Source organism: Colletotrichum phormii (assembly GCF_030913505.1).
Source record: "Colletotrichum phormii strain CBS 102054 chromosome Unknown BDP81scaffold_6, whole genome shotgun sequence".
Lineage (NCBI taxonomy): Eukaryota > Fungi > Ascomycota > Sordariomycetes > Glomerellales > Glomerellaceae > Colletotrichum > Colletotrichum phormii.
Window position 1 is genome coordinate 1,535,185 of NW_026851448.1, and position 14,410 is coordinate 1,549,594.

Below are 14,410 nucleotides of genomic sequence, written 5' to 3' on the forward strand. Positions count from 1 at the left end.
TTGGTCTTTGTCGACGACTCTGGCCCTCACCCAGTCGAATCAGATTGCCTTGGCATAATTAAAGAACCATGCATAGGTAAACCAATCCCTGCTACTACTCACCATGGGCTGGTTTTTGGCAGCTTTGCTCAATTTCGAGACTGCAAGGCAATTAACCGTCTGTCAAGCGCCTTTACCGAAAATGTCGACGACGTTATTTCCACTCGCCAGGCTTGTCAATTGGTCTCCTTGCTTTAATCGATTCGTTGCTATCGTCGTCGTCGCCCTCAGCTGGCGTCGTCGTCACCTCACATCTCAATTCGCTGAAGTGGGAATGGGTTAACGTCCAGCAACAGCAGCTAGCCTTTTTTCATTCCCTTTGAACCATGGTCGTCAAAATCTTGGGTTCTTTCCAGACTCCAAGTCTCTAACCATCCGTTGTTGATTTCGGCTGTCCTTGGCTCCTTGACACCATGTCGCAACCGCCGTGCGCTACTACGATTGACATCAAGCGCTCATACTCCATACGAGATTCGGCTCTAAGCGACGTTACACGGTTACCATTGACAATCGCCGTACGGAGTAGAGACGGATCACGGCTGACCACTGGTGGGTGACGGAGGTTATTGCAACCCCAGTTACCCCTATTGTCAATCAGTATTCGGTACGGATACGGACTCGAGGAGTAGGAAGAGCGCTTTGAACCATGGAGTACGGATACCGCAAGCGCCATTGGTCAAGGGTCGAAAACAGATTCGCGATGAACCCTTTGGCGCACGTACATGTCCATGTCGTCTGAAATCTGGAGAATCCTTGGCCGATTGATGCATAGCCATCCTGCACGGAGAAAAACCTTCAGTCCAAGACGGCTCATGAAGAACTCATCATCGGTCTACGGAGTACTTCGTACCAAAGACTAGAGTCCACGAAGCTTCGCTGCAGAATTCCGCTTGAAATGCGCGATGCACCCACTCAGTTAGCTCCCCACCGCCGGTGCTACGTGGGCTTCTTTGTGAGGATTCAGTAAATCTCTCCAGCAACCAATCTTATTTACAACCACGACGGCGTTGAATTGGCCAATGTGCCAGATGCCAATAGGTATCTTACAGGCTTCCGCTAGAACAAATGAATGGGGAATCGAGAGATTTGGGCTTCGCGCCGCAGCGGCTACCGCTCATCTCCTCCCCAGGTACCTGTCAAAGAGGGTCGTATCTACTCCGTACTTTCTCAACAATAACAACACTTTAGGCCGAAAGATCAACGACGGGGGACTAATTCACCGCGAGCCACGCCGATGGCTTCGATAGCGTTGCACATCGCCCATCATCCACCGGTCGCTAAAATAGCGACGAACACTCGTACGGATACTTGGCCCGACACTTACCTCCAAATATCCATCACCTGCGACTACGGCGGTTGCCAAGACGATGGAACAATGAAAACATGGATATCCAACCAAGCTTTGATCGTAGCTGTTTACGGAGTATGGATACAGCGCATGCTCGTTCAATCACGACCCTTCGAAGGCCTCAGCCAGATTGATGAACAGTCACACCACCTATTCGTACAGGCTATGAACAACTACCTGTAAGCTATTGGACCGTGCGATTTCCTTCGTCTCATTTCGGCCATGACGTCCACAAATCCACACCACAATTTCGGAAGTTACGATCGATCTGCGCTAGAGCGAAAAGCAATGGCCGCGCAGCCACCACCTTCCCACCTGAAACGTTGAAACATCGACAGCCTTTAGGTCCAGGCCTGTACGATTTATCGGTCTTCACGAGAGGCACAGGGAAAGGCCTTCCAGGCCCCTCCAAAATCCAATGGCCATTTACGAGGAGAGTCATGTCACGAGCCCTGCTGGCTGCTGCACGAAAGACCCTCCCCCTCATCGGCTCGAAAGTGCCGCGAGCTGTTCGCAACTGGGGCTTGCGTAAGTGGTCGGCATCGACGACAATCTTGTTCGATTAATAGTCCCCCACTTCACGCCGAAATGTTACGACAAACTCAAGTGCAAGTCACCCAATTGGTGACTGGACTCGCGTCACTGAAAAGTTACCCACCAAACCTCGCATTTTGGAATTCGTGATCTTGAACACCAGCGAGGCCCTCATCCGCTACCTCGAACAAATCTGTCATGGCGCCAACTTCCAGGACGAGAAATTCCTGGCGTGCGTCCGTTCCATACCAGCAGAATGACGCGACTTTGATCAAAACAACGCCAACTCGTCCACGAGACTCATCCGACCGCTTTGCACATGAATTGCAAAAACACGCTATCTGACGATGCATTCCAGACTCGACGTTAGTTTGGATATCCACACCCGTGGTCAAGTGCTGCTCTTCGCTCTGGCCCACGCTCACCTCGCGGCTTCTAGAGCCTCACGGGACGGGACCGCCGTTGTTTTGACCAGAGACATTGGCCAGAAACAGGGGACGATTGAACTTACACCTGACTGACGGCAGCTGTCGAGACATGGCACCATCAATCGCATATGGCTCTCGTCTCGTTTCTTCCTGATGCAAGCTCTCGCGCCCTTTTCCATCGCGTCGCAAGATGTACTCAGAACCTGACGAGCTCGACTTGCAAGCCAGGCGCAACACGACTCGTGTTATTCAGCAGACACATCGTGGGCATAGCGTTGGCGGTCACTAAGGCATCTCAAACAGGCTACCTTTCTTGTCTCACTATTGTGACCACCAGCTGGGCCATTGTTGACAAATTTGTGTTGTGGAGAGACGAGCATTCCAACGACTACCGGCGACACCTTGGTCGGCGGCGGCGGCGGCCGGTGATCGATTTTGATGGTGCAGAAATAGCTGCCGCCATGGCGCAACCGTTGAGCCCAGCGCAAGTGCGTACCGTATCGACGGGATTATCGTGGACAAGAACCCATGTCTGTTCGTATGCAACCTCTTACCTACTCTCCCAGAGTGCTTAAGAAGAGGGGTTAGGCTCTCTGTTCATTATCACGATCCAGGGGGGGGGACGGGAAGCGGTTGTCTCTTTCCCCCCTCCCTTCCCTACCCCTTCACAGCCGATGTATCCCTTGAGTATTCGTATGTATCTTTTTTCCTGATAGTGTCTCTGCGGTATGCTTGGAGGGAAGGCTTTGCGCGCTCTATTGTCAAGATGGTCAAAGAGCAACAAAACCCCGCCTCCCTCCCTCTCGTGACATGACGCTCCAAGTATTGTGTTTTTGGCTCTGCTCTAGATACATCCACAGCAAAGCAAAGGGCTCTTTCTGGGCTTCGACTTGGGCTTGGCTCGGCTTGGCTCGGCTTGATGGTATCGCGGTATGGCATCTCGACAGTTCCCATTTCACCTTACTTGGTATCCGAACCAAAGGGGTTTGTTACGTGCTGACCCGAATAACTTTCGGTGTCATGTTGAAACGACATTGTGAGTCGAAATATCCCTTGCATGTATGCCCTTGCAAGTTGCAACGAACTTGTCGCATAGCAGGTAATGCTCCAGTCTGAGGGTGGACCGAGGTTTGATTGATTGATTGATTGCATGGCCCGGACAACGAAAGTTGAGCACAGTGACCAGAGAAGTCAATCAACGCAAGTTGACTGGATCGGTTGGCTCTCCGTTCTTGTAAACTTTGAAGAGCGCAAGTTGACCCGCCGGTAGAGCCTACCTCGCAAAACTCACTTTCGAGTCTAAAGCTTGAGGGAACTCTTTCTTGACAACGGTGGATATGTCTAAAAGGCATTGAAATTCCGATATTCTCGTCTCCTCAAGGAAGACCTACAGCCTCGAGGCTAGACTTCCGCAACGACCGCTATAATACATGAGAGGGAGAAAAGCCGATATCAGGATCCTCGGGTGAAGAAAAAACTGCCAGATTGAAGAAGGAAAAAATCCGTCGCGGAAAACTCCTGGGACATGTCGTAGACTCGGCCCCGTTCTCCAACGACGGACCAACTCAAAACTTTTTTTTCATATCGAGGTCCACCGTGCACATCTACCAGTGCCCTGAATAAAACGCCTTCCCCCGGGACGAACGGGTCGTCCTGCTAACTGATGGGTCAGAGAGGCAGAAACATTGGTGTGATAAACGAGAGATGAGAAATCAAGACGCCGACAATGAATGAAAAACGCCAATTTGTCCTCCTGCTACCGCCGCATGAGGTATCCTCTTGCCCGCTCCCCACCAGAAACATTCCGTCGTTGTTACATAGGTGATAGGTTGCGCCGACGGCTGAGAACATGCCGTCGTTTGTACCTGCGTGTGCTGCATTATACTTTGATCTCCGTCGCTTCGTCACCGCGAGCCTCTAGTTGTTTCTTGAGTCCCGTGACTTCGCTCGTGAGCAGTCCGATCTGAGCCTGCTTCGCGCTCTCTGCCTTCTCAAAAGCTGTGACCTTATCTGACAGCTGTTTGACCTTGTCTTCGAGGCTCTGGATGTACGCCCAGACGCCCGGGTCCGTAGCGAACATGTTGCCGCCATTCTCGGCCCCACTTCCGGGCTGCGTTCCGCTGGAACCACGAGCGTGGCCAGCCCCTGTCGGAGCAGCGCCGGCCTGTGATGCAGGAGCAGCAAAAGCTACAAGATAGTATTAGCACAAAGTCGATCGGAAATCTCAAAAAGGAACACGACTCACTTGGTGAAGTATTCCTATCGGAAGGCCTGCGGCCATATTGGTGCTGCTGGAACTGCTGCGTCAGACTTGGCGAACGTTGTCTCGCAATGTTGTTTGTATCGTGCCCGGGGCTCAAAGGCTTTGGGCTCTCCGTCATGCCACTTTGCGAGTAGACAGAAGCACCACTTACGGGCACCGAAGACACGCTCGTATTCGGTGTGTGAGCACCAGCAATGCTGTTGGGCATGCTTGGAGACGTGGTTGAACTTGCTGTACCGCGGTCAACGTTGGGCGGGTAGAGCCCGCCGGTTCCGGGTCGTGGACCTGCTGGTGGGTATGTACGCGAATGAGCGTTGTATCCATCAATGCTGCCCGGCCCACCTGCAATGTGTTGCGCTTTGATGCTCGGCAGGCTTAGACGCCTCTCTTCTTCCGTCAAGTCTTCTTCGTTGGCGTACACGATGCCAGCCATTGAATCATCGCCATCATGCATACTCGGCCCGTCCAAGTCGTCGGTCTGGTCGAAACTGCCCATACTAGACCGACGGCCCGCACAACCACCCGCACCCTTGCTATGCCGAGCAAGCGCGTCGCCCCGGGCAAACTTCCGATCACACTTGGGACATATGTGGGGTTTCTCGCCCGTGTGTAGTTTGCTATGACGCTTCAAATCGTGCAGGCGTCGGAAGCGCATGTTACATTCCTGACATATGTATGGCTTTTCCTGGCTGTGCGTGAGCAGATGGCTCTTGAGGTTGTGGTGACGCGTGAACTCCGTCTCGCAAAACGGGCACTTGTGCTTCTTGCCGGATTGAGTCGGAGAATCGTGACGGGGCGACGGCATGGGAAAGCTCATGCCGCGCGCCGGTGGTGCGGGCATCATGGCGGCGGCTTGGAGCGAACCCGGATATGAAAGTGATCCGGGCGTATTCTTTTCATCGTGAATCGGGGCCGGGTGCGGCGGCTGGGGCTGATGCTGTGGCTGTTGAGGTTGCTCGCTCATTTTCGGATCAACTTCCATTGGACCTGGACTGGCCGTCACTAAAGCGCCTGCGATACTGGCTGCGCTCGCTGCGCTCGCTGCGCTTTCAGGACTGATCTCTGCAGGTTCTGCGGGCGCATGGCTGACTTGAGGGATTGACACCACCGGTTCGGGCGCCTTGGTGGTGACCTCCATGGCAGCCGTTGGAGCTTGCGGTGCTTCGTCGGGTCGACTCATGGCGGCAACGCTACCGGCCAGTACGGAAAGGACTGAATGGCCTGGGTTGTCGCTTGAGGCGGGCGGGTTGAGACGCTGTTCGCGTTTGCGTTCTTCTTCGAGAGCTTCGAGCGCCGCGGCGGCTGTCAATGGTGTCGGTGAGCGTCTTGACGATGCCAAACCAAAACGAGCAGACTTCGTAGGGGATGGATAGTCGATGGAGGGAGCGACAGGAGGAACGGCGCCTTCGACGGGAGGGTCGACAACAGACGTGGGCGAAGTAGGAGTAGACTCGCGCGCCCTCTTGAGCGACTTGGTACGAGCAGGATCTCCCCCAAGCGCGAAAGTGTCTGATGCGACCGGCGTCGTCGCTGCCAGGAGGGGGGCTTCGGTCGCAATGGGACCGTTATCCGAGGCCATGAGCGGGCGCAAGCATGAAGCGATTAATTGGAGGGTTGGATTGGAAAAGGAAGCTCCGATGCGACCGCGTCGTCGACGTTGTTGATGGTCAACGACAATTCATGGGAGCTTCGAATCGTTCAGCCACACGTGGCGGTTCTTGTTCGTGGACGACCCCGAATTTGACGGGACGAGCGGACGAGTCGCGGTGGAATGTGGCGGAACCGAGTTGGGCGGGATTGAATAATGGCTGACGCAAGCCGGACTCGATGGCGAGTAATTCGTTTGAAATTGAATTTGTTACGCGCGCAAAACCAGTGGCGGGGTGGAAATCTGGCGGGCGGTAGCGATGTTGAAGAAGAGGGAAAAGAGAACTGAATTCCAAGTGTGGCAGAAGCTGGAGGAAAAGGGAAGGGTGGAGGGCGGGTGCAGCAAGATAGAGTAAGGCAAATGGTCAGAAAGTTGAGTGAGAGAGGTGTGACGGCGTCTGCGAATGAGGGCGAGTTGGGGCTTGCGGTTTCTGCCACAACAGGCGGCGGGCGGCGGGTGCGGGAGGTACGGACACACACACACACACACACTGGGGCGGCCGCACGCTACCACCTGAGGTGAGGAACGACAGAGGTATCCGTACCTGCCTGCCTGCCGAGCTTAGGTAAGCCGTCGCGAGACGAGGTACCTACTTACTTACAATTACATTGGATGCCTTTCTCCTCCTACCTGAGGTGACCAACCAGGACAAGGTGAGGCAGGCCGCTGCCCGCAGGCGCACGCAAAGGCAGTTCGTTCTCGGTTGCGGCAGCGCGGCAGCGTTGGAGGACAACTGACAGGACGACGGGAGGGAACTGGAACTATGAACATGATCCATCCCGACTGCTGCTGTCGCCAATACTGCTGCTTGCATCTACCTACCATTTACGTCTGCGCCTCTGTGGCTCTGAGTTTGAAGAAGGTCGGTAATCCAAGAGCCCAACAGTCAGGTTCTTCCCTTTTCCTACCTATCGTGCCTGCTTCCCTCCGATACATGGCATGGTGATAGGTACCTTCCCGTACCGCCGTCATGGTACCTACCCGTCAGAGTTGACCAAAGTACGGAATACTTGTAGCTCGATATTGAGGAATGGGTGTACTGGATACATTGCCCACCCACCCCAACTTCTCTCAGGCGGCTTCTCACCAGCCCTTGTACACAGACGGACATACATCTCAAGCCACACCCATGCGCGCGCGCACATACACACACTGTTTCTCACTCTTCCCCTCCCTAACTCCGTCTTGGCATTCTCTGAGTTACGCCACGCTCTGTTGATACATGTTTGGATTATCCCGATAGTTGCGGCTTGTTGAGCGCCACACTGATGGAATCAATATTGGGTCATAAGAAATAAAAACGTGCATTGTTGCTGCTGCTCTTAGCTCGGGATATCATAAAAAAAGAAAAAGGGTGGCATTCCGAAAACGAGGCGCCGCACTTGAAAGTTGATGGTCAACATTGGAATTATGAATACGACGGAGTCGGGTTCCGGGGACCAGGCTGGATGACGACGAGGGAGAGGGAGGGACTGGGAGGCACGGAGGGAAATGGAAGGGAAGGAAACCTGAGGGAATGGAGCCCGAAAGCAAGGGCCATTCAGCCCCAGCGGTGGCTGTGCAAGAAAATCTAAGAGCCCCATGCCCCAGCCTCCCCTTTGCTGGGAGTCTGGGACACACGCGAGTGGATAAAATGTCCATCTCCGTCTCCACTCGAGCCCACTCGGTGGCTTCCCGTAGGTTCTCGGCCAGGGAATATCAGGTCCCGGTTCCAATTTTCACCTCGTAAACCGACGTGGCTTTGCATCCGCACTACCGACAGGCAAAGTCACCGATACTTGTTTTTCTCGTCCCACCATTCTCGCTCGCCCTGCTTACGGCTGCAGCCTCCAGGTGCACTTGACTTGGTTCTTCCTCCACGCATCGCCCCCTCTCTTCTTCTTTCCCCCCGCAGCAGCACACCTACATACCACTGGTAGGTACGCGGTTCAGCGGACAGTAAGAGTGCCCCGTGGCTGATGACCTGCCGAGGAACCTACCTACTTGGCCAAGAGCTCCCCAGCTACAAACGCCTCGCATCCCGCTTGCTACACGCGCAAACTCCGCAGACCTGGCCGGGAGTACCTTGATTGTATCTGAACATTCCCTCACCTCAAGGTTTGGGTGGGCGATGAGCCGACCTCTTGCCGGATCGACTGCCTCAAGCATGAAGCTAATGATAACGGGATCGATCGCTTCTGCCGATTTGTTCTTAGCATCACTCATTTTCCAATTGTTGAGCCGCAATGCAGTCAGTTGCCTCTCAACACGACACTGAATGTGCAGAAGAGAGAATCGATAGAGGGAGAGAGCATGGCACCAGACGGGCCGCGCGACGGCAGTGCGCATGCACTCCAGTCAACATATCGTTACCAGGCACCCACCGTGATGCCTGTCTTCTCTCAACCCACCGGAGCCTCGTCTAGGTAGCTGTGAGCCTGTGCCATGCTCTCTCTGCCTTGCCTTGCTCAGCTCCATGGTCGCCCGAACTGAGGCTGAGGTTTCTTTGATGGGCGACTAGCATCAACCAGCACAGGTTTCGCTTGCAAGTTCTGAGGGACACGGCGGGAAAGGCGGCGCTGTTCTTTGTACCGTCGCCGGCCTTCCCTTCGGCGGCATTTAGATCGTGGAATGATCTCGATATCTAATCACGGTTCTCGAGAAACCGGAGTCCCGCGGCCATGGTTGCCAACTTTCTGCCCAGGCAAAACAACAGTGGACGCAAGGAACGAGTCAGTCATGGGCCAATGAAGGGATGGAAACGACTCCGTTGCAAACCATCAACGACGTCGCCTTGGGTATTACATACTTCAGCTTTGGTCAGCTACCAACCCGTGACGAATCACCTCGGAGCCAGGTCCGTCCCTATTCGGCCATCAATTCTCTAGCTCCCCATACTAGTGCCTTTTTGTAACCCCTGGAGCTGGCGAGGCACCTGAACTGGGAATCATTTGGGTGGCACTTCATACAGGCGATGCTACCCAAATGTGGCTGAACCATCCAAACATACAAAATCGACAAAGCAGACATGACCGACGCCGCGGAGCATTTCCTACGGCAACCAAAGTTGCATCCAACGTTCCGCACCCTTCGATCCCGCGATCACTCACTCTCGAATCATGAAATCATTGGCCTAATCTATCACTCACCTTCGCCGCCAGACCCTACATTACCACGTGGTATTACCCCTTCTCGCTCTCTTGTTGGATCGTGTTCCTTATGACGACGATGTCCGGGCCCCGCGATGTGTTGGGAAAGCGGCCAATCCCACTCCAGCACGCTATGGAAAAGAGGAAAGCCGCCGTGGTTTTACGCAGGCCTTTTCGACTCCGATTTGTCGCTTTCCGCTACCATTCATCCTTCTTCTTCAGCCTCTGGTGTGATGAGCGTGAGTTCTCTGCTGACTGATGGCCCCCAAGACGCTGCGTCAGCTGAGCCACGGCCTAGCCAGAGCTCATTTCGTCCCCTGCCTGTCAACACTCATTGGCCGCTGCCACTTTGCGCCGCTGATCCCGTCGCTGCTTAGGACCTTGACGGGACAGCAGCACTCACCTGAGCCCCTCCGGAGTCCAGACAGGCCCGGCTCTGCCATGCTCATTGTCATCAATCGCCTGGCTCGATGGCGCGGGGGACCTTGTCGCGGGGACAACAGTAGCCGTGATGATGCGCGCCTGAATGCGCCAACCGCAGTACCAGTTTCGATCATGATGCCGTGTGGTACGGATAGACTGCCAAACAATCATCATCGCGAATGACATCGGCTTGGCTTGCCTGCTTGCCACAGCATTGACACTTTCGGGTTGATCGTGGTCGCAGCCCGCACTCTTCAGCTGAGGTACTCCAGCCTCGCCACATTTCATGCTTACATGGGGGAAACGGCCTAGTCGAAGGCTGCCTACGTCATCTTCAACGGAGGTGCTCCTGTCACGGACGAGAGCCGCGCGAACTCGCCAACAATAAGATGACTACATACATTGGGAAGCCCAGTGACGGCAGTTGAATGCTTTGCTGAGCGAATCCCGTCGACTGATTTCAAGGTAGACTAGTCCCGATTCCGCACTTGCTGCAGTGAGGCTGGCTGAGGCCTTAGTGGTTGAGCAGTATGTCTCGGCAGGTCTCGACAGCTCGCAAGTTTGTGGGTTGGCTTTGTGATTTTGAGAACTGCCTGGTTCCTCTATTCCTCCTCAATTACTTTTGTTGCATTTCGCCAGACACGCCCCTATCCTTGAGGAGGCCCGTAACAAATTGTCACCCATTCTGAAGCGTAGAGTCTGCATTATGTGTTGGTCTGAGGCAGCTAGGCTGACAAGCACTCCTAGTAAGCAAACCTGTGTCCAGCAAAGACAATGAAGGTGACTTGAGGGTGGCAATGGCGGATAGGAGGTCCGCTCAACGTTGGTTATGCTTGATTTCATATTGCAGCCCATTCCATCGCCACTCATCTAGATGGGTGAGGTGTGACCTGCCTGAGTCCCAAGTTGCTGCTCGTACTGAGTGATCTCTTACTTCTACTCTTGGAAGACTGAGCCGGAGGGAGGATGGGCATTTCACAGTGCTCTTTTCTCGAACTTCCTCGTTGAAAGAAGTTCCTGAGCTCTGGGCTATGGCTAGGGGTGTCACTCACGTCGTCTTAAACATGTGCATCGTTAGAGGGCATTGTCTCGTAGGAGATACCCAAATTTACCAAATGGGCGCTTCATATCCCTCTTCATGTGTCTATATTAGTCCTACCTGCATCTCAAGCTCCGAGAGGTTCCAGGGACCTGTCCTTCATGTGAATTGTCGGCGAGATCAGAGCTCCGAATGAAGCGGCTTGGGGAACTGGTGAATGTCATTTACGGTTCGCTGGGAATCAGGTCGAACCGCTCTTTAGATATATGGCCTCCGTGCATAGCTATGACGCCCGAGTTTACCAGCCGAACTAACTGTTCAAGTATGTTTGAATCTCGACTGGACGATCATTCAAGTAAATTGAGCTCCGTATACACTCCAAGTTGATACCAGTGGCTGAAAGTGCTAACATGGAAGTCGGTACGCATAAATGAGGGCTCAAGTCAGTGTCAATGTTTCGGGATGAGATGGCAACTTGTACCGTACTGAACACAACGCTGCGCACAGTCTGCGAACTACCTTTGGGCCAAATCTGCCTCGGAGTACAGTAGAGTACAGCTTTAATAAAGAATCGAGAATGACTTGCTTATCTTAACGGTGAGCCCAGAACAATAGCTTCCAAGTTACTGTGAAGCCGTCGTCGGGCTGGCCTCAAGAGGCATGTAGGTCAACGTTTATTAAGTTATCAACAACCCAAAAACATCCCGCACTAGTAGTGATGGGAATACTTATCTGTATACTCCTTGGATAAACTTTTACTTTTGAGTGAGGTTTTGAAGCGTTGTCTGAAGCCAAGTAGAAACTTCAAGTAGACCATGAGATTAGAAAAGTTCTCAAGTTTCCAGGTTTATGTGGTGCCCATGAGGGAGTTTAGTTCAACGAGGGATGGTGAAGGTAGCTAGAGACACAGCATGCGTCCAATGTGATGCCATGGCATGATGGGCTCATCGCGATGGACCGAATTCAAGTGTTCTAAGCAATCGATTAGTTGTGAAAAAGGTAAGCGTGACCTGAATCCATTGTCGTGCCATCTATATAAGCCACGATACCGATGTCAAGCTCACTTGGGCTTGAGTCAACTCGACTGATGGGGGAAAGGAAGAAGGCCTAGGCATACAAAGTTCCCACAGCAACTTCACCTGGATACACAGAGACGCAGGTTGTTCTAGACACAGTCGACGTTCCTGTGGTAATATCTTCAAACCAGCGAGCTATAAGGTATGGTTGATGCCGCCCAGACTCGCCCAATGGCTTTTCTCTGCATTGCCGAGTGAAAGCTCCGCACGCCAACGAGGTCTCTGTAGCAAAACGCCAGTGCATGTCACGTCGCTGTCTCTTTCCGCGTACCTTGGTAAGTGCAGTTAATTCCACCCCACGTTCTTGCTTGGGTTCCCTTAGACCGCATATTCGTCGGACCGCTCTATTCATAGGACCTTGTTGCAAGCAACTGGCTCAGGTATATATCGTGGCGGACGGTGTCAAAGTAAATCAGAGACGTACTAGGTCTTCTATGCCTCCACGGGATTATCCGCTGCTTTGTCGTAAGAAGTCAACCTTACGGCCTGCATCCTTGGCCCCAATATAAGAGATCTTTATGATTCAGAAGACCTTGTGATGATAAGACGGGGCCGAGGACTCATTCTCTTCACAGTAAAGTAGATGGAACATGACATCGACCGTAAAAATAAGTATCAATTAAGTTCTCCACCCGATGCGAGCGTTCTGTTTCTTTACCCCGTGTGTCTCATGGAGCTATGCCATTCATTCCCATTTACCCACCCCCTATGGCGCTCTTTCATGAAGTTCCCATCTCGTTTCCCATTTTTTCGGTTTCAATCGTCAAGTCGTAAAAGTCCTCTCATCGTACAAGTACACTTCGTTCAACGTTCAAACATTCATCAGACATTTCTCCCTCCGTCGAATCCTCGCCAACCACCCCGTGAGGTGGTGTTCTTGTCTACCATTATTCGTGATTTTCCACGCAATTCCATTCCGAAGATGTAAACGCTCAGTGGGCATGCGCAACTATGGCCACGTATGTGTCGTCTGGGATTCTTTCTACGATCCACAGCGTCCGCTCAATGACCTTATCCGCTTGCAGCGAAGGAAAAGAACGGAGCAACTTGTTGGGGCTGGTTGATTGTTAGCTCGCACAGCTTAATTCCGGGAGACCGGATGACGGGATAACGTACCTTGGAGAGCTCATAAGCTGATCCCGCATGCCCATCAACTGGGCTACAATACAGAGAATATTCAGATGGGGCCCGTAGGCAAAAAGAAAGTCCCACAGTCTGAGGACCTCGGGAAGTGGCGGCGTGCAGGCGCACAATGTCAAAACCGAGGGAAAGGCGTAGATCTCCGCCGTGAGACCTTTGGAGTGCAGGTAGCCGCTTAGCTTCGAGTCGACTGTCGCAAGGACCTTGTCAACCAGCGCCAGGCCCTTGTGTACGCCGTCCATAGCGCCGCGGATGTAGCCGGGGCATTCGCGTGTGAGCAGTGTGTAGAACGCGATAAAGGCCTCGGATTCGCTCCTTGCTGCGTACAGAAAAGGGGCAGCCAGTACGTTCATTCCTTGTACGTATGTTCCCGGCTCCGCAGCATGGCTGGATTCGGAGCCCTCTGTCGTCAAGGTGAGTGCCCTGGCACGGTTTCTGGCGCCAGGCGAAAAGGCTGGGTCTTGCGAGTAAGCTGTGGCAGTCGAAGTCGAAGTCGAACTGTCCTGCGATATAGAGCTTCTTCCAGTGCTGGGTCGCTCCCTGCGCTGCTCCTCCCGCGCATCGTGTAGACGCCAGGCAACGGCGTTGAGGAGGCGAATCAAGCTGGCCTCACTCACACGTCTCCTGAACAGAGGATCAGTCGTGAGGGTGCGAAAGGTATCGTTGCGAATTTTGGAGTAGGCCGGGGAGGCTCCGCGGTGAATCAGGCCCAGGTAGTCATCGGTCGGGAGAACGGGGGTATCCAGCAGGATTAGCCAGACATATATGCGCAAGGTCGACTGCGTGGCAACAAGTTAACGTTGGTCTACAGGCTTGGTGGATATGGAGGGTGTTATTTACCATGCCGTCGCTATCACTCTTGACACCCTCGCTCAAGATTTTGCGACGAGCCATGCCCAAAGCTTCAATTTTGTCTCCTTCGGGGGGGCCCTCTTTAATAAGTTGTTGTAGAGACATGGTCGCGTACTTGGGACTGATGCCCATCATGCTGCGCTTGCCCGTCGCCAGTGCATTTATGTGATGGATGACAGGCGCCGGCGCATCGCTATTGGATCGTCCTCGAGTGTGTCGTGCCACGTTGGAAGAAGAGCTCGGGTCGCGTCGCGTAGGAGAGATGTTTCGCTGGGTGATTTGCGTCAAGCGTTGCTGCGAGATCAAAGAAGGTTGATGAAGGGGTTGAAGCTGGAGAGCGGCCTTGGAGCCAAGGTTATGTGCGGATTGCAGTTTGCGAAGGCGATGGGTGCGCGGCGACGGTGGTGGGAGCAATTCGGTTGTTTTGGCTTGCGACTGCACGAAGTTGTGCGCCGGGTGGGCGAGAGGATCTCTTGGTGGACTCGGCGGCAT

General features: G+C 53.5%; 2 protein-coding genes across 2 annotated transcripts; both read right to left on the minus strand.

The window, feature by feature from the left end:
* Window positions 1-3,907: 3,907 nt before the first annotated feature.
* Window positions 3,908-6,330, minus strand: BDP81DRAFT_195853 (uncharacterized protein). The gene is made up of 3 exons (XM_060582475.1): window positions 4,764-6,330; window positions 4,595-4,640; window positions 3,908-4,536 (listed from the first exon to the last, which is right to left on the minus strand). Exons 1-3 carry the CDS (start codon window positions 6,189-6,191, stop codon window positions 4,229-4,231), a joined length of 1,782 nt encoding a protein of 593 aa, XP_060447652.1. The 5' UTR covers window positions 6,192-6,330; the 3' UTR covers window positions 3,908-4,228.
* Window positions 6,331-12,858: 6,528 nt separating this feature from the next.
* Window positions 12,859-14,410, minus strand: BDP81DRAFT_392427 (TBC domain-containing protein; the record flags this gene model as incomplete). Its single annotated transcript, XM_060587705.1, has 3 exons — window positions 12,859-12,982; window positions 13,043-13,845; window positions 13,907-14,410. The coding sequence occupies 3 exons, from the start codon at window positions 14,408-14,410 to the stop codon at window positions 12,859-12,861; spliced, it is 1,431 nt and encodes a 476-aa protein (XP_060447653.1).

What these genes read in the sequence shown, in the direction of transcription:
- BDP81DRAFT_195853 (XM_060582475.1), bottom strand. Translation starts at nt 6,191, where the DNA reads ATGGCCTCGGATAACGGTCCCATTGCGACCGAAGCCCCCCTCCTGGCA. An exon ending in CGAGCGTGTCTTCGGTGCCC is followed by an intron (nt 4,641 to 4,763) that starts GTAAGTGGTGCT and finishes CAGCAGTTCCAG; the next exon opens with CAGCACCAATATGGCCGCAG. An exon ending in CGATAGGAATACTTCACCAA is followed by an intron (nt 4,537 to 4,594) that starts GTGAGTCGTGTT and finishes ACTATCTTGTAG; the next exon opens with CTTTTGCTGCTCCTGCATCA.